At 42.5% G+C, this 24,114-nt stretch overlaps 1 protein-coding gene across 1 annotated transcript in view; it reads left to right on the top strand.

The window, feature by feature from the left end:
• The first annotated feature begins 21,724 nt into the window (after positions 1 to 21,724).
• Positions 21,725 to 24,114, top strand: part of SHB (SH2 domain containing adaptor protein B) — a 352,341-nt gene continuing 349,951 nt past the window's right edge. Inside the window, exon 1 of the mRNA XM_069085291.1 lies at positions 21,725 to 23,309. Within this exon, the coding sequence (XP_068941392.1) occupies positions 22,575 to 23,309 (735 nt within the window). The 5' untranslated portion in view covers positions 21,725 to 22,574. The remainder of the gene's footprint in view (positions 23,310 to 24,114) is intronic.

Below are 24,114 nucleotides of genomic sequence, written 5' to 3'. Positions count from 1 at the left end.
TGAATGACTTCTCCATCACTGTTGATAACTTTCTAGAGGCTTATTCTATGCATTAACCACAAGCAAATTCAAACTGCTGACTCAAAGGAAATCATAACTCTGGGTCCTTTTTTGATGGCATCGATACTATCCATGCATTTCATTGCCAATGCTACAGACTTTGGATAATTCAGTTCCCTTTTGCAGCTATGAAGGGTATTAATGCCTGCTAGTTACATTGCTAGTGAATTTCATAAGGCAGGAAAGAGCTGCAATGAGGGTTTTACATTTTTATAGGTTTTATTGATGCTTTTTGTTTATACATCAATCATTTTCTGATGTGCTTCCCCATGAACCTGTCCTTGTTACAAAAGAAAAAGTTAAATAAAATCAATTGATGTTGCAACTGCTTCTAGTTGAATATTCAATATTTTATACCCATAGTCCTCTACCAAAAAGAGAGAAGTTTGTTTCCTTCTGTGTTCTCCAGAGCCAAGGTTGGTCATTACAATTAATCAAAGTTCATCTATATTTCAGTGATGTTTTATATACATCATTACATCACGTGTATATTTTCCCCAGTTCTCATTTTGCATCTGTTCATATGTTTATCCTGATGCTTCTCTGAATTCATCTTGTTAGTAACTTCTTATGGAGTAAATAATATTCTATTATATTCCTATACCTCAACTCTTCTCTAATTAACAACCAGACTTTTTGCTACTATAAAAAAGTGTGATACAGTTATGTTTTTGAAGAGAGAGTGGAGATGTTATGATCTCTATGAACAAATTCATGACTTTTCAAATAATTTTTGTCTGGGGTATCTATACTAGGTGATTGAAAAAACATATGACAAGTAAATTATTTACCTTCAGCTAAGGAAATTTGGACCCTTCTTGTTCTATCCAGCCTTTTTTCAGTATTCAATTTTTTATTATTATTTTTTAGTTTACATCATTCATTTCCACAAGATTTTGAGTTACAAATTTTCTCCCCATTTTTCCCCTACCCACTACCCCAAAACAGTGATCCCACTGAATATCCCCTCCCTCGATCTGCTCTCTCCCATATCTTCCCCCATCTTTCCAGTAGAGGACAGTGGATCTCTATGCCCAAGTGCCTGTTACATGTAAAATAACAATAATATACATATATTTTTAACATTTGATTTTAAACCTTTGAATTCCAGATTCTTTCCCTACCTCCCTCATCACCCACCCTTACTGGGAAGATAAGCAATTCAATATAGGTTGTACATGTGTAGCTATGCAAAACATTTCCATAGTGGATATATTGTGAAAGACTGACTATATTTCCCTCCATCCCATCCCACCCCCCCACTTGTTCTACTCTCTACTTTGAGTTCTAGCCAGCCTTTTTTATTTAATAAGTGTAAGGTAGTAACGCTGTAGTTGGGAAGAGATTAGAATTTTGGCTGTAAATCATTCAATGGCAGGGTCCATGCTTTATTATTACATCCTCTACAGCACTTAGCAAAGTAAGTTGCATATAGTGAGTATGCGATAAATGTTGAATGAGCCAGTCAACAAGCATTTATTGAGCACCTGCTGTGTACCAGGCACTGTGCTAAATGCAGAGGATGCCAAAAAGGCACAAAAGAGTCCCTGTTCTCAAGGAGCTCACAGTCTATTAAAGGAGACAATATGCAAATAACAAGATGCATACAGTATTAGTTGGAGATAATCGAGAGGAGGAAGGCATTAGTATTAAGGGGAATTCAGGAAAGCTTCTTATAGAAGGCGGGATTTTAGCTGGGACTTGAAAGAAGCTGGGGAGGCCAGGAAGGAAGGAAGCATTTATTAAGTGCCTACTGCACACCAGACATCTCATTTCATCCTCACAACAACCCTGGAAGGTAGGTTATTATTATTCCCATTTTACACTTGAGGAAATTTAGACAGACAGTGGTTAAATGACTTGCTCAGGGTCACACACCTAGTAAGATTCTGGGACTAGATTTGAATTCCCATCTTTCTGATTCCAGGGCCAATGCTCTATCCACTGAATCACTCACTGCCTCTAGAGTAGAAGTCTGTGATAAAGAGAGAGGGAGAATTTCAAACATGGGTGACAGTCAGTGAAAATGTCCAAAGTCATCCTTGTTCAAGGGACCGAAAAAGAGGCTATTGTCACTGGAACAGAGTGAAAGGTAGAGATTAAGGTTCAAGACTGGAAAGGTAGGAGGGGACTGGGTTATGAAGGGACTTTGAATGCCAAACAAAAATCTTTTTATTTGATCCTAGAGATGATAGGAAGCCACTGGAGTTGATTGAATGGGAAGACCTGTGTTTTAGGGAGATCAATTTGGCAGCTGAGTAGAGGATGGACTAGAAGGGCAGAGACTTGAGGCAAGGCGACTAAGCAGCTGGTGATTACAAAAGTCCAGGTGTGAAGTGATGAAGGCCTGGACCAGGGCGTTGGCAATGTCAGAGGAGAGAAGGGGGGATATTGGAGAGATGTTGCAAAGGTTGAATGAATGAATGAATGAAACAATAAAAGTACCTCTTTCTTTTCCCTTTTTAAACCTTTGCCACTCCTGACTCCTCCCATCAACTTCACAGGACATTACTTCAGGATGTTATGATTCTGATAAATAAGAAAAATTCTATTCACATCCTCAAAACAATAGATGCTTCATAGCCTCCTTCATCATGCCAAGTAAATGTAAATTTTATAGAAATATATGTTTATAAAACAACCAGGAGATGAGGGGCTGGAGACCCTATTGAGGCTTCAGACCAGAGTATGAACAAGACTGGGCAGCTGTACTCAACTAAATGTTTTATTCTGAGTGAGCACACCTTTCTTACTCTGAACATCCTTCCCCTTGTATACCCAAGTAAATCTGGTTTTCTTTTTTTTCTTTTTTCTTTTTGGAAGGGGGAGGGCAGGGCAATTGGGGTTAAGTGACTTGCCCAAGGTCACTTGGCTAGTAAATGTTAAGTGTCTGAGGCCGGATTTGAACTCAGGTCCTCCTGACTCCAGGGACACCTGGCCACCCCAGTAAATCTGCTTTTCTTAGATGAATTATGAGTGTCTTACTGCATTCCAATTTCATACCTAAACTACCAGGCGACCAGTCAAAGCCAGACACAGTCTATTACAACACTCTCAAGTCCATTAAGCACATACCACCACCATGTAGTGTAAGCAATATTGGAGGTTCCATGAATGAAATAGTATGAAGATGGAATACAGATATGAACAGAGTTTTGTATTGTAATCAAGTAAAACTTACAACAAAGTTAACATGACATTTAATGGCTTACCTAGTAGTTTTGTCCTATATTTTGGGTAATTAGTCATAAGTGATAAGGTAGTTAGGAGGGCTCAAAGACAAATTTTAAATCTTTTCCCTCAATCTGACCCATTCAATTTAATTCAATTCCACAGACATTGGTTAAGTACCTGTAATACTTAAGGTGATGTTGTCAGCACTATCATTTAACACAGATGAAAAATTAAAGTCCATTAGTTCAAGAAAATTACTTCTAAATGGGACACAACATGTATACAGATAAGAAAATAAAAATTTGAGGATGGAGAGAATGCCAACAATTTGGGGGTTCACAACAGCTAAGTGACTACTCTTAGTGTTCTTTTGCACCCACCTATGACTTTTTGTTTGCCCAATAGAATGACCAAGTGCAGGGAGTACTCATAGAACAGCTGATACCTGAGCTAACTCTTGAAGGATAAGACTTAGGAGAAGAGAAGAAAAAGATTGAGGGAATCATGGGAGCTATCCATGGCAGAATCAGCATCAATTCCAATTGTTTTAGGGATTCCTCTATTTAAGGAGGGGACCCAGAACAACCATATCATCATTTCTCAGCTGGCTGTACACATCTGGGTTTCATCATGACCCCATGTTGGGTAAACTTTTCAGTTTCTTTTTAGATTTTAGATTGTGAGCTTCTTAAGATCAAGAACTGTCTTTTGCTTTTCTTATCTTCATCTTTATCTTTATCTACCTGTTTTTTTATCTTCAACCATTAACAGGGACTTAGCAGGTCCTTAAATGTTTATCAATCTACTATATCAATTTGTAGAAAGTCCTTTTTCTCTGGTCTCCCTAAAGTTTTGCCATGACTTTCAGGAATTCTTGTGGGAATCTTGTGGTAACCTCCTTCACCTTCCCTGAATATCATGACTCCAGTCCTTTGGAACCCTTTCACCTTTGCTTAACTGGATTCAACAAACCATTTCTTTTGGGGGTTTCAAAGATTACTCCTAAGGCTTCAAGTTGCTGTACAGACTTTGAAGCTGTCTCATTGGAGATTGATGGCCCCAATACTTTAGAAGTTCTAGCTTGAATTTTGCCTTGTTCCTCTGTCTTAGTTGGTTTGCTTGAACTAAATTCACTAGCAACATACAAAAGTTGGTATCTATCCTTCAGGTGAGATTTGAGTTCTTTACATTTTCTTCTAGGCTATTATCTAGGCCTAATTTCCCTCTAAAAGTCATTTGTATCTGTGGCCAAGTGTCTGGGTGGCAAAATGCCATTCCTCCTTGAAATCCGTTTCCCTTCTGGCTGTTCTCAGTAAGACTAGAAAGCAGATTGATTTAACTTCCTCTTTCAAGCATCATAACTTCTTTTTGACAATCCATTCTTTCTTTTTCTGATTTGAGGGACTCTTCTTTGTCTCAGCTTGTCTACAAAGTTAAGATGGGTCTTAAGCCTAGTAGTCAGCCCTTCTCTAGCTGCCACTGGGCTATGATGACTCTGGGAGAGAGAGGGTGATGACTTTGCACAATTCTGCCTCACTTAAATGCAGTTCACTCGCAAGTCAAGACATCACCCTCCTGATGTCATTGGTCCTCTTCAAGAACAAAGGATGAACCACAACAACAGCCCCACTTATCAGCATTGCACACCTCCCCAGGTTAACTCTGTTGAGTCATCTATCATATGATGTACCCCACGAGTGGTATTTGCAGAGCTTTGTTATTACAGGTTTATGTCAACATGTCAAGCACCTATGATTTCCTCGGTATGGGAATTTGTGCAAACTCCTTCAATCAATGCAGATCACAATCTCTCTTTAAATTATAGTCTTAGAGCACTGTCTGAGGTTCAGAGAGGTTGTGACATAATTGTGGTCACACAGCTGGTAAATGTGATTTTGAAACTGGTTCTTCTCAGCTTCAAGTCCAGTAGACTATCCACTCAGGCACAATAGGATTATAAAAATAATATATGTAATAATAATAACAGACGGTTCTCACCAATAGTAAGGGATCACTGTATAACTATGTTCAGTGCTCAAGATGGCAATAGTAAATGGTTCAGAGACATTGCAACAAGATGTTCATTCAATACAACCTAATTTTTAAGCCACCATATACTAAAGCTGCTCTTAATGATGTATGATCTTTTTTTCAGTACTATATATTTATTTAAGAGCCTTTGGATGAGGAAGATATGCTGATGGTACAAGACTGTCTAAGACATCAGAAGCTAGGGAAAGTTGTAAGGCACTCTAGAGGGACCTAGCAAAGCTCGATAATTGGGCAGCAGGAAGACAAATTAAATTTAGTGCAGATATATGCAAGGCAATGCACATTTAGAAAGGACCATTTAACTCACAGAGACATTCAGAATTAGTTATAAAATTCTCAGGGAACAGATCAAGGTATCAGCATAAACAGCTCAATTAAGTTGTCTGCTCAATATGTAGTAATAGTCAAAACAGAGCCTTTAATCTAGGAACAGAGAATTGCCTTGAGAACACTAATGAAATTCTCAAAATTAGTTATACCTGGATTCCAGATGAAACCATTAAGCCATTGATTTGCATAATGACATGAGCAGTGAGGTGACTGGTGTGACAGCAATTATTTGACTCACTATTTAAGCTTCTTGAGGGCAGGGACTATACCTTTGTCATCTGTATGCTACCCCTCTTCACCCCACCTTGAACAGAGCTTATTTTGTTGAATGAATGAGTACGTGGATAGATGGATGGATAGATATTATTTATCTTTACCTATAAGTACTAGAAATAGACCCTCAGCAAACAGTTCCTTTGGGAACATTGAACAGCTAGATGCAGGTATGTAAGCATGTCACTTGTATTATCGAGCAAGATGGTATCTAACTAACAAGAGCCACCTGATATGTGGAAACAATTCTGGTTTCAATCATGGGTCTAGCATCCTAGCTACTACAAATACAACTTCATCATAATGTGTTCTGCAGGGACACCAAAGAGCTCAGTTGCCTGAGGTGGCAGAATTGTTTTATTGTGGAAGCCATTCATCAGAATTTCTCTCTTCTCACTCCTCAAAGAAGCTGGTTCTACTCCACTCCTCAAAACTCTTTTCTCTCTCCTCCCTTCCTCCCTGCCACCCCCACCTCCCCCACAGCTCCTTCCCTATCACCTATATACAAACATGCCAAAATATCTCCCTCATCCTTAAAAAAATAACTTTTTACTTGAAGCCATCAAACTATTGTCCTGTATCTCTTCTCTCTTTCTTAGACAAACTCCTAGAAAGTGTCATCCACATTCATTGCCCCTATTCCGCCCCCCCCCCCATACCACTCACTTCCCAACCCTTTACAATCTGGCTCTCCCAACCACCACTCTACTGAAACTGTTCCCTCCAAAGTTAAGTACAATCTGTTGTCTGCTATATCCAATTATTTTTCCTCAGTCTCCATTTTGCTAGACTTATCTGCAGCTTTTGACAATGTCAACTACCTCCTCCTCCTGGATACTCTCTCCTCTCTTGGCTTCTATAAATCACCAGAGGTTGGTAGACCTCCACAAGCAGATAGGAATTCACCAATGTTTATCTAGTGAGCCCCCTGAGAAATTAGCCCTTTCCATTCCTGGAGAAGGAGGAGGAGGAGGAATCGAGCTTCATCAGTGGAGGAGAAGCAAGCATGGGAGACGGGCAGAAGCATGCTGGTATCCAGGAGGAAGCCAAGGTCACTGTGGCTACTATCCTAGAGGCCCAAGTACAGGAGTAGGGATAGCCCAGGGAGGAGGCAAGCTGGTGTCACCACCATGAGTGAACATGCAGGTGAGTGAATGCAGAGACACTAAGACAAGAATGGTCTTAGCCCTTCTGTTCTCAGACACTGCCACCATACTAGTGTGGACCCTCTTGCTTGGGCTTTTGCAGTAGTCCTCTGGTAATCTCTCTCCACTCCAGTCCATCCTTCCCTTCACTCTCAAAGCAATCTTCTCAAAGCGCAAGTCTGACCATATAATACGTGTCCACCCCATTCATTAAACTCTAGTGGTTCTCCATCACCTCTAAAATATAAAATCCTTTGTTTTACTTTTAAATTATTTCATATCTTGGTCTCTTCCTACCTTTCTAGTCTTTTTATACCTTGCTCCCCTCCATGCACTCTACAAGTCAATAACACCGATCTCCTTGCTTTTCCTTGTACACTTACTCCATCTCTCAACTTCTGCCTGCATTTTCATTGATTGATACTCATGCCTTGAATTTGCTCCCTCCTTTTTTCTACTTCCAGGCTCCCCCAGCTTCCTTCAAATATCATCTAAAATCCTTGCTTCTGGAAGAAGCCTTTCCTGCTCACCTTCTTAATGCTAGCACCTTCCTTCTAAAGATTATTACCAGTTTAGCCTGTCTATATCCTGTCTGTGCATACTTAATTGCATATTCTCTTCACCATTCGACCATAAACTCCTTGAGTATACCCACTTTTTGCCTTTCTTTGTATCTTCAGTGCTTAGCACAGTGTCTTGTACATAGTAGGTGATTAATAAATGCTCTGGAAAAGGAAATGGCAAACCATTCTGATGTCTTTGCCAAGAAAACCCCAAATGGGGTCATAAAGAGGTGGGCATGACTTAAACAACCAAACGACAACAACAAATGATTGTTGACTTGGTTTTATAAAAAGAGGAGAGAGAAAAGCAATTTTAGCAAAACCAACCAATGCATCATTTGTTCCTGATAGTATAACAAACAATATTCCACACCTGTACCCCACCACATTTGCAAATAAGGGAAGAGGTTCTGTCCCTGTTTCTGGTAGCCCTTTGGTTGATCCCCATCTTCCCAGTGATAATAAGGATACAAACAATTCTGCCACCTTGGGCAACCCTTCCCTTTCAGCACCTGGTTTCACCCCCAAGTTCCTCAGTTCTCTGTGAAGTACAGGGCTAGGAGAGATCATGGGACATTCCTTAATGTCTGGCCTCACTCATTTACTGGGAAATCAAAGCTGCAGTTCAAGGTCACACAGGGGAATGAATCTCTATGCAGCTTTTTATTCTCATCTGCCATTTGCAGTGCAGATCAGAGCTATATTACAGATGGGCTTCTGGCAGTCATATTGGTAACTGTTTATCTTAGATGCCTGACAAAATCAACTCTTTCTAATAAGGCAACATGGCAGGGGAGGGAAGGAGAGAAGGAAGCTTGTTTTTGAGTGACAGAGTCACTTATCTGACAAGTGGTTTTCTGCCTCAAGATCTCCAACGAGGGACAGCCCACCAACTTTAAACATTGTCCATTCCATTTTTGGACAGATATAATTGGTAGGAAGTTTTTCCTGATCAGGACAGAGATAGAAACTTGACCTATGACTTCATTGGCATTGGGAACTCCAGGCTGATAAAATTCCCCTTAACAGATCAGGCCAGCATCTTTTCTACCACTTTTAAATTAAGGGACTTGTCTAGGATCACACAGTCAGTCATCCAGGTCTTCCTGACTCCAAGGCCAGTTCTCTATCTATCATGCAATGCTGTTTTTGTCTTGATTTCAAACCCAAATCTATTTCTTTGTCGCTTCCATTTACTGCTACTGGTTCTGCCTTCTGGGGCCAAACAGAACACATCTAAACTCTCATCCACATAATACCCTTCAAAATTCTACAGTCTCATGTCCCCTTTTAGTCTTTTTTTCTCCAGGATAAATATCCTACTTCCTCTAATGGATCCTCATATGACTTGAACCCAGGGCCTTTTCCCCGTCCTTGTTACTTTCCTATCAATGCTGTTCAGCTTGTCAATGTCCTTTCTAAACTATGGTATCCAAAACTGAACTCAATACTCAGCATGTGCTCTGACCAAGGCACAACAGAGAAGCTGTCTTATCCTTATTCCTGAAACTCTGCAGTTCTTATTGTCTTCCAAGATTCCATTAGCTTTGAGGGCTGCTAACCTCACATAGCTGATACCCACTGACTTAGCGTTGCACCAAAACCCCCTGATATTATATTCAAAGGCTCGCTGATGTCCACAGGCAAGCATCCCCTCTGGTGAGCACACACCAGCCTCCCACCCCCATCCAGCTGGCCAGCTTTAGACTTTCCCAAGTCATATTATGCAGCCCTTTGTTCAGATGAATATGTAATCAGATTAACAACATTTTGTGAATAAAATAAGGATTTAGATGGTAGTAATACAAATAGATTAAGGCTAGAGGCTTAAAAGAAATATGTAGAATCAAATTTGAGACTCTTGGACTGGATTATAGCAGGACTAGAGTGAATCTCTTAAATCCTTCAGTGCATGATGGTTAATCTCCAATTTTACTTCAGTCTAATTAATGACTTAGAATTTATCGTTCAGTTTCTTACCTAAGGTTCATGATTTTTTTTAATATTGATACCTATCTCAACATAATTAGTTTCCTTTGTAATCCAATTTATTTTATTTTATATATTTAAAAATATCATTCTTTGAGAACATAGGCTTCACCAGACTAGTAAAAGGATCCATGAAATAAATACACACACACACACACACACCTTAAAATCCCCTGGCTTAGATTTAAATGTCTGCCATCTTGAAATTATTCAGCAGGCTTCTTCTACAATGCAAATTTCCACATAACACCAATGCAGAACGCCAAAATAGCAAATCCTCAAAGGAAATTGTCAGGAGACAGAAACTATAGTTTCATAAAACTCCAAAACCTAGAGTGTTTCATTCCTAATAACAATCTCACAGGTCACCTAATGGGTATAACAGCCAGAGTAATATTGTGCTCACTCTCATTCAGGAAAACCTGGTACACAGAAGTACAATTGTTAATGCATAAGGAAAAGTGATGGTTACTTTACTACTTTATAGAAAGTGGAGCATTATATCATAGACCTTTATCCATGATCCACCAGAATTCCAGTCAGGTAAAGCCCAAGTAATAGAGTGAAGAGTACATTGGAAATCCTACTGTACTTCCCTACCCTCATATAATACAAATAGTTTCCACCATCCTGATCCTGATTTTATAAGCTTCCAAATATGAAATCCTGTTCCATATTACCCTCTGATCATAAAAAAAATGTAAAATAAAAATAAAAGATAAGATTAGATATATGCCACAAATCATAGCTTTTCCATTTAAATCTGGATACTTGGTACTTTATGAACTTGTCAATGGAAATAAGACTTTGGCATTTATCTAGGACAAGAGCAGAATTCAGAAATACAAACACAACCCAATGTGTTGCTGTAGTCAGAGAGTAAGGGTAACAGAGTTGTGAAAGCAAGAAGGTAGTGACTAATTCAGTAGCACCAATGAGAAAGCTAGCTTTTTGTCTTACTTGAAGGCTCTCTTTAGACAATTTATAAAAGCAGAGAAAGCTTAGGTCCAGTGTTTCCTAAACTGACATTTATCCTATGGTTACAGAGCAAATATATTGGCAGGAGAGAAATCAAGAGAGCTATGTGAGACCTCATGGTGTCACAACTCCCATTTTCACTGACTAGTCAAGACCCCTAGAACAAGCCTAGCTCACTCACCTCAGGGATCCAGGGGTACCCCTGAGGGCCACTGGAATTTTCACTAACACTATCAATGTTAAGCTGGCATTCAGATTTTCTCCCCAATGTTAACTGACAGTTATAGTTAGTATCATTCTTATATTATCAATATCCCTGATACCTTCCCATGATTAGCACTCCAATATCATTTAACCAGCTAATAATAATTAATAATAACTAGCTTTTTGTTAAAAACAACTAGCTCAGTTGTTTTTTGGTTGTATCTGACTCTTTGTAGCCCCATTTGGGTTTTTCTTGGCAAAGATGCTGGAGTGACTTGCCATTTCCTTCTCCAGCTCATTTTATAGATAAGGAAATTAAGGCAAACAGGGTTAAGTGATTTGCCCAGGGTGCAGCACCAAGGCAATATTCACAGGGCAGACAGCAACTATGAATATGCCAGCATAGTTCTCAATCACAAAATATAACGTACTCTCTATATAGGAGAATTCTTTATGAAGTAATCAGATTAAAAAAATGTCTGGGCATGCTTTGAATTCCACTTGGGAATTGTATCAACAGAGCAGGGTATACTTGCTCATAAAGCCATGTAGCAGCAAGCACCCTAAGGTAGCCAGGATGGCTGCTGGCACAGGTTCTTAGACCTGTTTTTCTAAAGGAAAGTAATTCAAAAAGGGTTAACAATCTTATTTTAATCAAACATATATCATTTTACCTAGTTCAGGGGAAAAAGTCAGCACCCTGAACTTCAGAGAATACAAACAGAAGTTACAAACAGACAAAAAATGCAGAGAAAACAACACAGTTCAGTAGACAGGGCTTCTAGCTGTCTGACCATTACATAGTTATCAGAGAGAGAAGCACTAACATCTGGATTTTTCAAAGCCAGGTTTCCCAGAGTCTCATCTGGCCAAATCAAACAGCATTTCCCAAAGTGAGCCCCAAAACAAAACCTCACATCAGGGTATACGTAAACTTCTCCAAGGTCAGAGAATATCACAACCCTCATGACCCACTTGATTACAAAGTAACAAAAGTTGTGCTTTCTGAAAAACAAGCCTCCTGCCATAGGCTCTATGTGACCACATTCAGCCTATTAGGGGGCAGGGTTTATTTTCAAATCAGGGAAGATCCTCAAATTCACCCAAGCCTATTAAGGGTCAGGGAAGATCTTCAATTTCCCATTACCATTACAAGCTATCATCTCAATTATGTCCCCCTTCTATGAACATAGTTTATTGTTCTGATTCTGTTTTCTTCAACACTTCACAAAAGTCTCTCCTTATTTCTTTGTATTCTTCATATTTGTCATTTCTTATACACAGCCACATGCACATTATATGCCAGACATGGAATCTTTCAAACTCCAAGGCCTTCCTGAGTTCAAATCTTATCTCAGACACTTACTAGCTATGTGACCCAGGGCAAGTCACTTAACCTCTGTCTGCCTTGGTTTCCTCATCTGTAAAATGAGGATAGTAGTATCTTCCCCTGGGTGGTTTTAAGGATAAAATCATTCAACAAATGAAGTGCTTTGCAAACCTTAAAATATTTTAAAATGTTGACTCTTATTATTATTGTTACATACCACAATTGTTCATCCATCCATTCCTCAATCACTCCAAATGACATATATGCCTGTATGATGACTAGGAGAAATGAGTGATGAGTGACTGACTACAGGATTCCTCTAACGTTAAAACAAAGGCATCAGATCAAAGATTCGTTTTACCAGAGCTCACAGGAAAAGAGCCTTCTAGCTCCAAAAGGGCATTTAGTCAGCCCTGGTCTTGCTAAACTCCCAGGTGCTCAAATGACTCCACCATCACCACCCCTCCCAAAGCCAGGCTATCAGCCAGGCAGCTGAGCTTGGAGGAACTGACTGCTGGCTATTTCATATCCTAAGACTAAAGAAGCTGCTTGTCTCTTCCTGACTTTTTTCAGCTTGTCCCTTTACTTACATTTGAAAAAAAAAACTCACCACTTCAGAGTTCAAATAGTCTTTAAAATATTGCTAATAAGTTGCATAAATTCTCCAATTGGCTCCAGCTTGGGTTGAGGGGAAAATGTTTGCTGTCCTTTTAAGGGTTTTGGTTCCCTTCCCCCTCCACACACTCTTTCCAAGCATTTAATATGCAAATAGCTCAGGTCAATTGCCATTAAGTTTTTATAATAACAGGTTCAACAGCATTGAAGCTGAATGTAAGCATGGAATAACTTTCCTGAGGTGAAAGGACAAAATTATCTTTTCTCCTTCTCCAGGATTACTCCAGTAAATCTGAAAGGAAAGAACAAAAAGACTGACTGGAAAATGGGAAAACAGCTCTTCACCAAACATTCCCCACCCCCCAGGGACAGAAGGAAGATCCACTTAACTGGATTGAATTGCCTCACCTGCCCAGGCCTGCTGGTCTCTCTACCTTGCTCCTAGCCACGACCTCATTGGGGACCTGCTGAAACCAGCTCCAACTGGGGAACCGATTGTTAAATTTTTAGTGTGAGTGTTTGTGAGCATTTACAACAAATGCTACAAATCAGAACTTGAGTTATTTATTGTTTTGTTGATTGTCTAGACTTAACAAAATGATTGAGAAAATGTTAACAATTCAGATTAAATTTAAACGTGTGTCATAGGTACATTTTTTTTTGGAGAGCCTATTGTTAAACATTTACCAACACATCACCAACCTTATCCCACTAGACTTGCAACTTTTGGTCTGCACCTTTCCCTGCTCTGTTCTCCTCTGTGCCTCTAGCTCTGCAACTTCCACTCAAGAGACCTTTACTCAAAGTTTGGGAGATGGCTACTAGCCATTTGGACTGCTTAGAAATTCAAGATGCAGTGCTGGTTGGGGCTCCTAACATTCCTCTCCTCCACTTCCCCATATTTTCCAACATTGCTGCCAATTCTTTAGCCACTTCAGGCTAAACACTCTTCAGACAAGATTGAGACTGCCTCTGGTATGGACAACACCCTGGTTTCTTATTGAAAGTCCATTCAAGTCAAGAATACAAAGGCAGGAACCTGGGGAATTTAGAAAGATTCCTAGTCCTCCAAGTTTCCATGCTAACAGCTCTGGGGATGTGGCAAGCCTGGGTTGTATATGTTGCTGCATTGGTCTATCTGAATTAATACTAGATACATGGCAATTTAATGTAATCTAATATGCTGTATAAAAGAAGGGAAGACTATTTACCAGTGGGGGAGCTGAGGTGCAAGAAGGCTAAGTGATTTAGTGTCATTGCTGAGAGTGAACTTTAGGGATCCTAACTAGGTAGTACCAGCTTTATTATTTATGACTATTTCTATTTCTTTTTACAATTATTTCTTGTAGTCACTCTTGTAATGTGAGGATTTACTATTTCCTAAAGAAAAAAATATGGATTTTTTGGGACATATTAGAGGAAAATGCTATCTTACTACAATTACCCTATCAGAAACTTGAGAACAATATCAATATTACAGGGAGCCCATGAGGCTTAATTATATATGGTACCTTTAAATGTTGAGTACAGACACAAAGTGCTATGGAAGTTCTCAGTATAATGCTATAGAATTATCACAATTTTAGCTTGCAAATTATATCCCCAACTGTGCCTGCACATGGGAAAAGTCTGCTACAATTGAAAAGGAAGGGGGAAAAAAGATATTGAAATAGAAATAGCTCTCAAGAACTTTGGAAAATAAGAAACCACTGTTAATTATGTGAAATTTACAAAAGGTGATTGACCATAAAAGATGGTCATACCTCCTGATTGGAGCCAATATGTACTTTGTTGTCACAGGTGACCAGCTCCCCTACCTTTCTCAAAAATTGGTTCTGGCTCCTTTAGGAAGCTGGGAAAGGAGAGATAGAGAAGAGGAAAATAATTTAAAAGACTGAAATGTGGTGCTTACACTTTGGATTTTCTTTCCTTTTAGTTTGGTTCTTACTTTTTTGAGGTTTAATATAATAGAAGAGTAATTTTAAAATTTAAGTCTAAGCATCCCTGTGGGATAATCACTTCTTTTTCTCTACATGCTACTAGCCCATGTTTCTTAATTTATTCTCATCCTGTGATCTCATTCTCTCTCTCTCCTAGTGTGACTTGAGATAGTGAGATCTAAGGAAATCAAATTAACTATGAGCCCCCATCTCAGTTTTTAAAATTTTATTTTCCTATAAGTGCTTGTTTATTTCTCTCTTGACTTGTGGATATGACAGATAAATCAAGCCACCTAATCTCCTAGGCTTAAATAAACAGCAACTTTACTGGCCAGTAGAACACATAATAAAAATAACTATGTTCAATGTATCAGCTATGAGAAAGATCACAAGTCACCTTTAATTATCACTATAACTACTTACTTTCCAATTCTGGAAACTCAATTCAAGTTTCTCAGGATAACAGTTAAAGTCTTTCAAGAATTCTTTTTGTAACTGTAGCACTTCTGATCTACTTGTACTTGCTAGTCCTATAGGTATATATCTTCCACTCCTAAAATTATAGCTCATTAATCCCAACTCGTGAGTTTTGCATTAACAATCAGTTAGTAGAAACAACTAGCCTTCTTTGCAACACAACTTCCTTGCAAAGGCATTTACTAAGATGTCATAGTAGGAACTAGTAGCTACAAAATAGTCCTCCCCCCCAATATATATCTAGGGCAAACTCCCAAAAATACACACAGCAAATGGGGGAAGAGTGGCCACAAACTTAAGCGTACAATGGTAGTGAAGCATCCATCTAGGGACCATATGTAGTCAAGGCAACTCCCAGCTGTGGCACTGAAGGACCCCAATGTCCTTTCTTCATAGAATCTTCACAAAGCTCCTCCTTGCATGTAGTATCTTTGCTGGGCACTTTACCGAGCATCTACTCCTCTCTACAACTCAGCTTTTGATTTCCAGGGGTAGCTCTTTTTTATGAGTCCACAGTCAGCTTTATTTTCTGCTGCCAGAGGTCCTACTCTTCAAAGATGCTTTTGGCCTTCAGAGATATGCCTCTCTGTTGGTGGCATGTGTACCTGCTTAAGGGACCTATGTCAGTTGCAAAGGTACTTTGAAAGAGCACATGAGGGAAGGGAGGGGAGATTGAGAAAAGAGCCAGACAAGACCTTTTGAATAGCTGCTGTGAACCCTCAGAGCCATACATGTACATATATGGGAAGCCAGCCCCATTATGTTCCTGGACAGACGCCCCAGGCTTACATCTCTAGAGACTATTGAGTGTGGACCTCCCCCCAGTAAGATAAGACTCTTTCTTAGAGTGAATTGAAATATTGTATTGCTCTCAGTTGAAAAGCTCACTTGCTTTATATATGCAGACAACCCACATTTTTACATATATATTCACATATATAGACATATATACACATGCACACATATCTTACAGATGAAATAGCAGATTTGTTGATTATAATAATCCCCTAATTACCAATTTCAAGCAAGGCAGAAAACAAGGAGCATATACTTGTCAAAGAGTCTAAATGGGAGGATTCTCTCTAAATATCGTGGGCAAGGGAGCAGTCTGCCAGATGCTCCTGTTTGTGGATGCACTGTACTGATGGCATCAAGTTGTGGAATGCTACAGAGTCTCCTTAATGGGATTAGCAATCATTAGGAAGAATGTGGGCAAACATGCACATGGGAGAAACCAAGTAAAAAAAGGCAACATGGCATAGGGAGCTATTTCAAAATCAGGAAGAAATAGTTCAGTTACTACCTCTGACACATACTCTATGTGTTGTGGCCCTGGCAAGTCACTGTCATCTTTCACTGCCCCAATATGATTTTCTAAGACTATGTAGATTGGATAGTTATTGCATATCTATATTGGTAGAGAGTTTCTTTACAAAAGGAGCTGCAAACATCAATAAAATCACAGATCTGCACCCAAAAAAAAGGAGAAAAACAAACATACAATAATATGCAGCTGGATGGACATACAGTTGGATTGAGTTAATCCATCAATATAAGTTTATATCAACACTACAGATGAACAACGAACCAGGATCAGAATTAGGAGGAATTGTATAGTACTTTTCAGGATCACAATTTGTTTCCTGAAACAAAAGCCCACCAATTTCTGGTCATGTTATATATACACCTATAAATCATAAGATATCACAATTCCCAGTGAATCAGAATTACATAGAACCCAAAGCTAAGTGAGTTGGAGTCAGGAAGACCTGAGTTCAAATTCAGCCTCAAATACTTAGTAGCTGTGTGACTCTGGGCAAGTCACGACCTCTGTTTGCCTTAATCCACTGGAGAAGGAAATGGCAAACCACTCCAGTATCTTTGCCAAGAAAATCCCATGGACAGTACTGGCATGCTATGGTCCACATGGTCATAAAGAGTTGGACACAACTAAACAACCAAAGAGCAATGGGGACACATATGGTACACTTAAATAGGCTGTAACCACAAAATGGAATAAAATGTCATTTAGGAAATGTATGATTAGAAAAGGTGATGGGTCAGGGGTGGGAGAAGTGTAGTCAAATTAACAAACATTTATTAAGCGCTTAGCATGTGCCAGCACTGTACTAAGGGCTTGGAATACAAACAGAAAGAGGCAATTCCTGTCCTCAAGGAGCTTACATTCTGATAGAAGAAGACAACACATAAAAGGAGGCTGAAAAGGTGAAATGGGGAGGCTGCTATGGAAGAAATAAAGGCACTTGATTAGTAGGCATTGTAGAGAAAGTCAGGGAGAGTCAATAGAGGAATAAAGGCATGGTAGGTCTGGACCTTCTTTTATAATGGAGGTTCTAGGAGGAACCAGCTAATCAGAGGCAGAGGCTGTAGAAGCAGAGAGTAAGTGCAGGTGAAGTGGGGTGAAAAGCTTTCTGGTGCATTGTAGAAGAAGACTGAGGAGAGTAAAGAGTTAAGCCTAGAGAACATTGAGGCTATAAAAAAAATTATTAAGGTAATTTTCTATCCTTCCCCTTTTACTTTCCATCTGTTTTTACCCTTATACTTAACAGAGATAGAGTTGACATGGGGCAACCAGATGTGCCAACATGTTGGGAGGGGTGCCTCCTACCCCTCCCCTCAGTAGCCCCAGGCTGCCACCACCATGGTCTACATGTCAGTCTCCAGGATGCATTCACACTGGGATAGGCAGACTATATTTCTCTACACCACAATGAGTTGACTGAATGGGGGATATATTTTATACAGCTATGGCTGAACCCACCTTCTCCCTGCCCCTATAGTAAATGTGTCTGTACCAATATTCCATTCACTATATTTCTCTGAACCTTCTTTGGTTCATAAGGCATGTAGAAGGAGCAGTGGATAGAGCTTGGGACCTGGAGTTAAAAAGTCCTAAGTTCAAATCCCACATCAAGCACTCATTAGCTATGTGGTCCTAGACAAGGCTCTTTCCTTGTCCGTGTTGTTATTGTTCTGCCATTCTAGTCATATCTGACTCTTTGTGACCCCATTTGGGATTTTCTTGGTAAAGATACTGGAAGTGATTTGCTATTTCCTTCTCCACTTCATTTTACAGATGAGAAACTGAGACAAATACCGTGTCTCCCCGATAATAAGACCTATCCTGAAAATAAATAAGCCCTCCCCTTACTGTGTAAGATTCCCCTAAAATAAGCCCTCCCCCGAAAATAAGCCCTATTGAGATTGCTACTGTAGTGAAGGTGATCCCCTGCGCTACACGCTACATTACGGTACCCTCTGTATGCACCGTCCCGTTCCCCCCACCCCCGTGAAACGCACGCCGCACTCTGAGCTGCATCCAATCAGAGCTGCAGCAGTGAGCGTGTCATCCTGTTCTTCCCCAGTGATTTGCTTATTGAATAAAGGTACATTTTTTTTGTTCACATTTACCTGTTTATTAAAATTGCTGTCAATGTTCATTAAAATAAGCCCTCCCCTGAAAATAAGCCCTCTGGTGTTTTTCTGTCCAAAAAAATAATAAGACAGTGTCTTATTATCGGGGAAACACGGTAGGGTTGAGTGACTTGCAATGGTCATACAGCTAGTAAGTGTCTGAGGCTGGATTAGAACTCAGGTCTTCCTTGACTCCAGGTCTGGCACTCTATGTATTGTACTAAGCTATGCCTTTCCTCATCCATAAAGTGGGGATAATAATAGCATCTATCTCCCAGGGTTGTTTTGAGGATCAAATGAGATATCTCAATTTCTCTTTGCTGTTTTGCACACACACACACACACACAAAGATTTACTACTTATTCATAACAGTCTTTTGTGTAAGCAGATTTGGTAGGATAGGGCAAGCTGGCATTTGTAAGCGAAAAGCTATTCTTCCCCTTGAGAGAAGGGTAAGATGCCTGGAACATAGCAAGAACCACATAAATGTTAGCTGTTAGTATATTAAAGACTGTCGGAAGGTCAAGGAGGCTCAGGATTGAGAAAAGGCAATTAGATTTGGCAAGTAAGAGAACACTGGTAACTTTTGAGAGGTCAGTTTCAGTTAAAAAATCAAGACACATAGAGCCAGTAAGGAGGAGTTGGAAGACTTTTTACCCCTTACTTCCATGTTTAGACCTCTTCATCATTCAGCCACAACCTCTCATGCTTTAACTCTCATACCAACCTGTCCAGATGTTAAGTGTCATCTTTCAACCTCCAGGCTATTCTCTCTTCTGACTCACAGTGTTCTCTTCTCCCTGTCCCTGACCCCTTCAAACACCCAATCCTAGTAAGTCGGGGGCACTCTAACAAAATTGTTGTTTAGCAGGGCAATTTCCTTGCCATGACATAGGGAAAGAAGTTCAATTTGCCATTGTAGGGGGGTAGACTGAGGACTTAGGATAGGTGGACACTACAATTGGTACAAGGAGCCCATTGGGTGGAAGTAGGCATTTTGTCCTTAGATAAGGACATCATCTGGACAAAATTCTTCTGTTTGTCCTGATCCCCAAAGGAAGAGTCTTTGTGTCTAATCCTGTTCTTTTCAGGACTCAGATCATTTGACTACATACTTGGCCACTGCCCAGAAATCAGTGTAGATAAAGATCTCTCTCATCTATCCTTTTTCATACACACCAGCCAGGTGGTTTGCAGCTCAACTCACTCTCAGGACTTGTCAGAACCCCCATCCTCCAAGATCCCATTATAGGATGGATGTCTTTAAAAGTGTGGTTGCCATTTAGGAAAGAAAAACAAAACCTAGCCCAACACATAGGGCAGGAAAATTAACCTTATGTTACTCCTATCACAAGATGCCAAATGAATGCTTGTTGGATTGGACTGATCATTGCCGCACAGCCTAAAGCTCAGGGGCTAGAGGAGGTAGTGCCATGCTCATTATGACCTCCTCCAGGAAGATTAAGGTAAGGAATAGGTACAGAGTTGGGGTACCCCATGAACTATACCAGCAAAACTTTTGATTGTACCAGGTAAGATTGAAGTTGTGCGGAGTAAGACATGTGTTCATAGAGTTGTTGGTTTTCTCTTCAGTTACACATTAAAATTTCTTTGGGGAAAAAAACTCAACTCTTGACAAAACAAAAAAGAAAAGGAATGTTGCTGTTAAACCCCAAAGAATGAGCGATCAGAGTGCCCCCAGTGGACAGGTGTTGTAATTGCGATCCTGGAACAATCTTGCAGCTGAGGCTGTGAGACTTGAAAACTCAAGTGGGGGTTAACTGTTATTGATCATCCTTAGGGCTTTCCCTATCCATTTTCGAAAAAATAGTTTAAAGGGAGAGTCCAGGCACCTAAATTTCAGGTAGCTGGAAAGGATCAGTTTGGGAATGGTGCAAACGTCCCTCCCCACCCCCAACCCCCCCAAAAAAACGAAACACAAGATGACTTTGTTATAAGGAAGGGTTCTATTGGAGAAGGTGTGTTTTGGGAGGGGGGGAGAGAAGTGAGATCAATTTTTTAAAAGCATCTATAAAGCACGCACATTAGGAAACCGAGAGATCATCCTATGATATCAAGGAAATTACAAACTCCGGGCTTCTTTACGTAGAATGGAAAGGTTGTACTAGGGGCCTTCCAGATTTTAAAACCCTATCTTAACCTCCTTCCTTATACCCCCCAAACAACTGTTTACTCTGTGTAACTTGCTATGAACAATTGGACTTCACTTGAATTGAAAAGGTAAGCGAAGACCCTGCTGCTTGAGCCTTGCTTTGATTGGTGCTCCTGTTTCCTATATGGAGCCTATCCCAGCTTTATCCGTCAACTACGATGCTAATTAATTCATTAACATAAAGTCTCCTTTCCCTCTTAGACCACCGACACTGAAAGATTACCCTCGCCTTACAGAACAGTGGGGCTTATATACACGCAAAGACAACATTAAACGGCATCCTATCTGTATTTACAGAACTATAAACCCGCGAATGTCCGGGTTTTAATCCTCTTCCAACAAAGTGTTCTTTCCATGTCCAGCAGCAGGGTGCAAGATGCTGGAGGCAGGAGACTTAGTAACAGCTGGCGTATGGGGGGGGAGGGGAGGGGAGGGGGGATGGGCGAGCTGCCCTCCGAGACCGCTCTGTCTCTGCGATTTGCGGGTTACAAGTCTAGAGAGTTCATTACCAGACCAGGGCCTCGAAATTAGCAGCAGCATTTGCTTTCAGTTCTTACTGTTGTTGCTGCTGCTATTGGGAGTTCACGTTTCCAGGTAATTCTCGTTCGTCTCACTCCATGCCCTAGCAGGTCCGAGAGTGCAAGCAGCTTGCACGAATTTTATGTGTGAGTGTGCATACCCGAGAGGTAAGGAGAGCTAGAATGTGTCAGGTAGGCGGAGCGATCCGGACGGCTTAATTTACACAGAGGGCGGGGTTTTGTGTCGGTGTCCGGTACCGCAACCGTGCGTCGGGAGGTCAGGGAGTGAATGAGGTGGCACTTGAATCGGGTGTGGGGGCGGGGTCTTCGGGAGGGCGTGGCCTAGGGGACGGGAGAGGGGGGTGGCGGGGGGAGGGAGGGAAGGAGGGAAGGGCGTGTGGCCAACCTCCCCGCCCGTGGAGGCGGGGCTCGGGAGGGAGGCGGGCTCTGGCTGCTGTAGTGTCACACACGCGGCGGTTCCGGAGGCGGCAGGAGGCGCCGCCGGGACGGGCACAGTCAGTTGCTTATTCCCTTTCTCTCGCTCCTTCTCCAGGCTCCAGGAGGGGTAGAGAAGGAGGGAGTGAGGTGGGGAGGCGGGGAGAGGATCGCACAGCCCTCCTCGCTGTCAGTGGAGCTGATAGGGGGAGCTGAGCAGGATCCCTCCCCGACCCCTCGCCTGCAGCAGGAAAAGAGGGACGGGGGAGAAGTTAAAGCCGAAGAGGCAGGATCCAGGCAGCAGCAGCGGCGGCGGTGACCTCGGCAAAGCAGCTGGGAGAAGGAGGAGCGGGCCCTGCCGCAAGACTGATAGCCGAACAAGCGAAAGCGGAGGAGGCGGAGGGAGCGAGCGCCCGTCCAGGTGCCAGTGGCCCGGCTCCCCGAAACCCTCCCTCCTTCCGCGCTAGTGCGGACGCCCCAGGGGGGAGCAGCGGCCGACCGGCCCCCTGGCCTGGGGCTGCAGCCGGACCCGAGGAGCCCTAGCCGAGGTGGGAGAGCGCCCTGCGAGCGGCTGCGGCCACAACTCGAACTTGACGCTGAGCCTTTTCTAAGGGGTCTCGGCCAGGGGACCCCCGGCGAGTGCCCGGAGCGGGCTCGGCTGCAGCTGCTCGCCTTTCTCTCCGCTGACGCCTCTTTTCCAAGGAGCGTACTACGGCCCGGGACCGAGCTGCCTGCCTGTCTCGCGGGGAAGAGGGGTTCGTGGTGGCCGCCTGCGTCCCCTGCAGCCTCCGGATGGCAGCGGCCGGTCCGGCCGGGGCTCCCCTGTTGCTGCTCCTCGGGCCGTAGGGGGGTCGGCTCCGGGGCAGTCCAGGCGGTGGCACCATGGCTAAGTGGCTGAACAAGTACTTCAGTTTAGGGAATAACAAAACTAAGAGCCCCCCGCAGCCTCCCCGGCCGGACTACCGCGAACGCGGGCGCGGGGGCAGCAGCCGGGGGGCAGCAGCGGGGGCAGGTGGTGGCAGCGAGCGGCGGCAGCCGCAGCAGCCCCCGGCGGCCTCCTGCTCGTCCTCTTCGTCCTCCTGCTTTTCATCTTCGTTCCGAGAGGACAGCGGCAGCACCAGCGACCTGATCCGCGCCTACCGAGCCCAGAAGGAGCGCGACTTTGAGGACCCCTACAACGGCCCCGGTTCGTCCCTGCGCAAGCTGCGGGCCATGTGCCGCCTGGACTACTGCGGGGGCCAGGACAGCGCCGGGGACCGGACCTTCTCCTCCGCCTCCTCGTCCGCCGGCTGCTGCTGCACCTCCGGCGGGGGAGCCGCCGCATCCTCCTCGTCTTCCTCCTCCCCGCACCTCTTCCGCAGCAACAGCGAGCGGCGGCCGGCCACGCCGCCCGAGGTCAAGTACATCTCCCCCAAGCACCGGCTCATCAAGATCGACAGCGGCTGCGGCGGCGGCGGAGACCCCGGGGGAGGCGGCAGCAAGAGCAGCAGCAGCAGCGGCGGCAGCGGCAGCAGCAGCGTCCGAACCTGGAGTCCGTCTGCCTGCGGCAGCAGCAGCAAGAAGCTGCTCAACAGGTGCCCTGAGGAAAGCGGCGCCACTGGAGGCAAGAAAGAGAAGGTGAGAGACCCTCCCCCCTAGACCAGCCCCCAGCTTCCGCGTCCTGCCCTTGACTCCCTAGCCTTCTGCCCTTCCCTCTCTTGCACCCTTAGCATGGCGCTTTCCTGCCCTGCAGGAACTGCTCCTGCCTCCCTGGGTCTCTCTTGTTGCTTAAGAATTTGGGGAGGGGGCGAGGGAAGCGGGCACGAAGCTTCAGAAGCTGCCTGGGGTAGGTGCGTCAGTGGGCAAATATGTAGAGTGGGAAGGAGATCCTGGTAAAACACTGGCCCTCCAGGAAGCGTTCTTGACCTCTAGAATCTTAAAGATCCAGACCAGGGTTTCTTGTGTGTGATGGACCCTTTTAGCAGTCTGGTGAAACTTATGGACCCCCTGTTTTAAAATGCATAAAATAACATACATAAGATTACAGAAGGAATCAGTTATATTGAAATAAAGTTAATGTACATATAGATATATAATGTTTCATATATAATAGCTGTTTCCATGTAACTGGTTTCTTATATAACATATATAATGTATGTTTGTGTGTATAAATTTTCAGTGTTACTGGTTTCATATATATGTGACACATATATGTAACCAGTTTTATGGAAATAAAGTTATGTACATAAGCAGAATTGGGAGAAGGGGTTGCAGCTTTTACTAGTGGCATCACCTTGTACAAATCATTTTACTTCAGAGCCTTGGCTATTCTGTAAAATGTGAGGTTTGAGAAATCTAGTTCCAGGATTCTCAACTGAGAGAATCTCCTTCCTGGTGTGTGTGTGTGTGTGTGTGTGTGTGTGTGTGTGTGTGTGTGTGTGTG

Source organism: Petaurus breviceps, unplaced genomic scaffold, assembly GCF_028583685.1.
Source record: "Petaurus breviceps papuanus isolate PSGF00001 unplaced genomic scaffold, PetGlider_PUasm1.0 175, whole genome shotgun sequence".
NCBI lineage: Eukaryota > Metazoa > Chordata > Mammalia > Diprotodontia > Petauridae > Petaurus > Petaurus breviceps.
Note: the sequence above shows the minus strand (reverse complement) of the source record. Positions and strands in the feature narration are given on the sequence as shown.